The sequence below is a fragment of the Myodes glareolus genome, chromosome 10 (assembly GCF_982192425.1).
Source record: "Myodes glareolus chromosome 10, mMyoGla1.1, whole genome shotgun sequence".
Classification (NCBI taxonomy): domain Eukaryota; kingdom Metazoa; phylum Chordata; class Mammalia; order Rodentia; family Cricetidae; genus Myodes; species Myodes glareolus.
The window spans coordinates 59588623-59592812 of NC_142035.1; the positions used below are offsets into that span (position 1 = coordinate 59588623).

Here is a 4190-nt window from a genome sequence, read left to right on the forward strand (position 1 = left end):
GGACTGCACCACCAAGCCAGTGGTACTGGGGATCAGACCTAGGGCTTTACACATGCTAGACAGGCACTCTAGGCTACAATCTCAGGCTCACTCCCAGTAAGTTAAAAGAATACTTTATTAGTAAAATTACTATACTGATGCTTAATACACATACCAACCTATGTATAAAAGCTTTTTTTTTAACTTAAAAAAAAGATTTAATGTGATGTGTTTAATTTGAACATGCTGCATTATGGATTCTGTAGTTTGTGTCTTCCTATTAACAATAAATCATGAACCTACCAAATATCATATGCCGGGTCTTTGTCCTTGTACCTTCACGATGTCAGGTTTTCATATCCCTTTCTTCTCTGGAAGCTTTGCTTTCGCTGAGTGTTCTGCAGAGGGCGGTCCAGGTCGGTGGGCGGGGTCCGGGCCACTTGGGACATGCAGATGAGGTGGGCGGGGCCCAACATATATACCCTCTGCTAGACTCTAGCGGGCGTGCCCACCTTGGACAGACTGTCTCCGACCGCCTGCGGAACCTGCTTCCCTGAGCGCCGCGGAGCCTGGTCCGGGCTGGCCCCTTTGCTACCCCGGGAGCGGGCCATGCCGCCGCGGGAGCTGAGCGACGCCGAGCCACCGCCTCTCCCAGCCTCGACCCCACCTCCGCGGCGGCGCAGCTCACCTCAGGAGCTGGGCATCAAATGTGTGCTAGTGGGCGATGGCGCGGTGGGCAAGAGCAGTCTCATCGTCAGCTACACCTGCAATGGTTACCCCACGCGCTATCGGCCCACGGCACTGGACACCTTCTCCGGTATGTTCTACTGTCCCGGGGACCCTGAGGCTGGGGAGGGGTTGTAGTTTAGGGCCGGCGTGCTGGCGGGAGAGCACCGAAGACCCCCCCCCCCCCAGAGCAGGCCCAGAGGCGGCCCTGGTTAGGCCTGCCTAGAAGGACGAGGATGCTGTGCCTAACTCATGCTTTCCCCTCCCCACCTCTGCAGTGCAAGTCCTGGTAGATGGAGCCCCTGTGCGAATCGAGCTCTGGGATACCGCAGGGCAGGTGAGAAGCTGGGTGTAGCCTTCGTTGGGTGAGGGGTTGGAGAGGATTGGAGGCTGGGAGAATACCTGCATGGAGTAGGAATGAAACAGGCTTTGGGCTTTAGGAGTCTTAGGTCTCCACCCCTCAAGTGAGAAGCAGACTCCCGTTCCAATGTGAAGGGAATGATTTTGCTAACGACTGGCTTTGCTACCCACTAGGAGGACTTTGACCGGCTTCGCTCCCTCTGCTACCCAGATACTGACGTCTTTCTGGCTTGCTTCAGTGTGGTGCAGCCCAGCTCCTTCCAAAACATCACAGAAAAATGGCTGCCGGAGATCCGCACTCACAACCCCCAAGCACCTGTATTGCTGGTGGGCACTCAGGCTGATCTGAGGGACGATGTCAATGTACTAATTCAACTGGACCAGGGAGGCCGGGAGGGCCCAATACCCCAACCCCAGGCCCAGGGTCTGGCCGAGAAAATCCGGGCCTGCTGCTACCTTGAGTGCTCAGCCTTGACACAGAAGAACTTGAAGGAAGTGTTTGACTCGGCCATTCTCAGTGCCATTGAACACAAAGCCCGCCTAGAGAAGAAACTGAACGCAAAAGGTGTGCGCACCCTGTCTCGTTGCCGCTGGAAGAAGTTCTTCTGCTTTGTTTGAGCAGTTATGGCAGTGCAAGTGGTAGGCAGGTGGCCGGAGACTTTCGGACCCTGGGACATCGGGTACTAGCAGGGCCTGGCCAGCTCCTGGGACTCAGTTCTCTACTGAACGCTGGGAATATGGGCCTCTAGCTGCACACTCTGATAAGACGGGGTGAGCTCTGTCCTGTGCAAGGAGCTGGCTCTGATTTGGATTGCACTGGTCAAGACTCGCAGGAAAATCCCAGAGCTTTGATATTCATGGGATAATCTCAACAGTGTCGGTTTCTGAGCAGCTTGGGATGTAATTCCCAGTTTTTTATCACAGGGCCGCAGGCCAGCTCGGCTGAATGCAGGCCCATTGTGGATGTCCTCACCCTCTCCTAGCACAGGTGTGACAAAGCAGAGACAGCAGTGAGGCATCTTGGAGGGTTGGGAGATGGTCGGCTTTGATTTGGAGAGGTTTGAGATGGAGTAGTAAGTGAGAGTCTGAGTCTCACGCCAGTGAGAAATTGAGATGGGAAACAGAATGTGAGCCTTGAAGTGGCGGACTGGAGGCGACTAGAGGACTGGGTCTAAAAGGAGAAAGAGCAGGGGCGGACAGCTGTGGAGAGGGCTGACACCTGGGCTGCCCTCAGGCCCCAAGGCCAGGGAGGCTGGGCTATTCCCTGGGAAGAACTGGGTCTCTGGACTCCCTAGGCACTGCCCAAACTGGCTGGGCCAGCAGAGGGGCAGGAAGTGAGAGTCCAGGCCCAGCAAAGGGAGGGGGAGGAGCTGCAAATGAGAGCCTGAAGAAGGAAGGGGCAGGGATTGTCCCTTTCCCCAAGGTCATAGCTTAGAAGGTGAGCAATGCAATCTGCGAATAAAACCTTCTGTTTCTGAAGCTGCTGTCTCCGTGGTTTCCTGGATCGTGCCCAATGCCCCTTCGTAACCTTTCTCAAGGCCCAGCAGCCTGGGCAGATGGGTTGGGAACTGAGGCTGGTTGAAGGGTGGGGGCTGGATCAGATGGGACAATGTGATGGGAACTGGACTAGGGGGAACAGGTGTGGGGCTCCCTGCTTGGGGCTTGGCTTAGTTGGTTCCCAGGAGAGCTAGCGTGGGAAGCAGCCTGGAAACGGGTTTCCCCAGGTGTCAGCGCCAGAGCTGCTTTCCCATGACCTCACCAGGTAGGTGGGGCCCTCCCCTCTCCCCCTCCTTTCTGGAGTGTGATGCTCAGCACTGGGGCTCCAGGACAATCTCAGGCCCATCCTCCCATCCTCTGAACAGATTTCGGGACTCAGGGTCTGGCTGGGGAATGTTACCCCAGCTTAAATACCAAGGACAACCTGTACAGCTTGACACCTCCACCACTGGCCAAAGCTTGTAGGCTTGGGTTGGTTGGACCAGTCTTCAGCCTTGACACATAAGGGATTATTGCAGGTCAGGGTTGCTGGCTGTGGACAATGTGACTAGAGGTTTGGTCCAGGAATCCTGTGCCCATGAGGGTTCACCGGCAGAGGCTTGGAGGGGAATAGGAATTCAAGGATTGAAACTGGGAGGAACTTTAAAGAGCATTTTTGAGGAAAACAAAGTTTATTTTGCCTTAAGGACACCATGGTCTGTAGATAAAAAGGTAGTCTGTCAAGTCAGATATCACCAAGTGGCTAGAGGAGTAGCATAGCGTTGGGTGTATGGGTGGCATTCTCTAGAAGTCTTTCTGAGGTACACCTGCAACACCTACTAGGCACCTGCTGGACCAGGTGAGCACCCATACCTGTCCAAATCCATGGGGGCTCAGGTCCCTTTCCAGCAAGCTATAGGTGTGTGTGTGTGTGTGTGTGAGAGAGAGAGAGAGAGAGAGAGAGAGAGAGAGAGAGAAAGAGAAAGACTGAGGGACAGAAATACTAGCCAAGTGAAGCCTAGGTAACCCCAAGTTTAGTTTTAGCCAAGATTCCTTCCTATCTCCTACAGCACCGGCCACCTTCTTTTGTTTTCTTATTTCCTTAGGTGGAGGTGATGAGCTATGTTATGATAGATACGTCCATGGTCAGTTGTTACCCTAACCTAACCTGACAAGGTTCTTTCTAGGACAGAGAGAGACCCAGATTCCAGTTCAAACGTTCAAGTCCTGACTCTCATCACCACAGGCAGATATCTTTTCCTTTCTCTCTCTCTCTCTCTCTCTCTCTCTCTCTCTCTCTCTCTCTTTCCCTCCCTCCCTCCCTTCTTCCCTCCCTTCCTTCCTGTTCTTCTCAGAGAGGACCTCACTTCACCGAGATCCCCCCCACTGCCTCTGTTTCCCAAGTGCTGGGATTAAGAGCATGCCCTATCACCCAGCTCATTTCTCCTTTTCATACCTCAGTTTCCACACTTGCAAATTGAAATACTCAGGACTCTTGACTGGTTTTCAAACCATTCCAAGGGGCCTTGGGACTGTGGGGCAAAGAAGATTAAGCGACCTTGGCTCCACCACCGCACACACAATTTCTGGTTTCTCTCATGGTACCAGCATCTCTGAGTCACTGAGCTACAGCCTCCCTCCTCATGCTC

The 4190-nt window shown here is 53.8% G+C and overlaps 1 protein-coding gene across 1 annotated transcript; it reads left to right on the plus strand.

Moving 5' to 3' along the window:
- Positions 1 to 487: 487 nt before the first annotated feature.
- Positions 488 to 2544, plus strand: Rhov (ras homolog family member V). The gene is made up of 3 exons (XM_048459751.3): positions 488 to 796; positions 984 to 1042; positions 1240 to 2544. Exons 1-3 carry the CDS (start codon positions 589 to 591, stop codon positions 1681 to 1683), a joined length of 711 nt encoding a protein of 236 aa, XP_048315708.1. The 5' UTR covers positions 488 to 588; the 3' UTR covers positions 1684 to 2544.
- Positions 2545 to 4190: the final 1646 nt, after the last annotated feature.

What these genes read in the sequence shown, in the direction of transcription:
- Rhov (XM_048459751.3), top strand. Translation starts at nt 589, where the DNA reads ATGCCGCCGCGGGAGCTGAGCGACGCCGAGCCACCGCCTCTCCCAGCC. An exon ending in GGCACTGGACACCTTCTCCG is followed by an intron (nt 797 to 983) that starts GTATGTTCTACT and finishes CCACCTCTGCAG; the next exon opens with TGCAAGTCCTGGTAGATGGA. An exon ending in TCTGGGATACCGCAGGGCAG is followed by an intron (nt 1,043 to 1,239) that starts GTGAGAAGCTGG and finishes GCTACCCACTAG; the next exon opens with GAGGACTTTGACCGGCTTCG.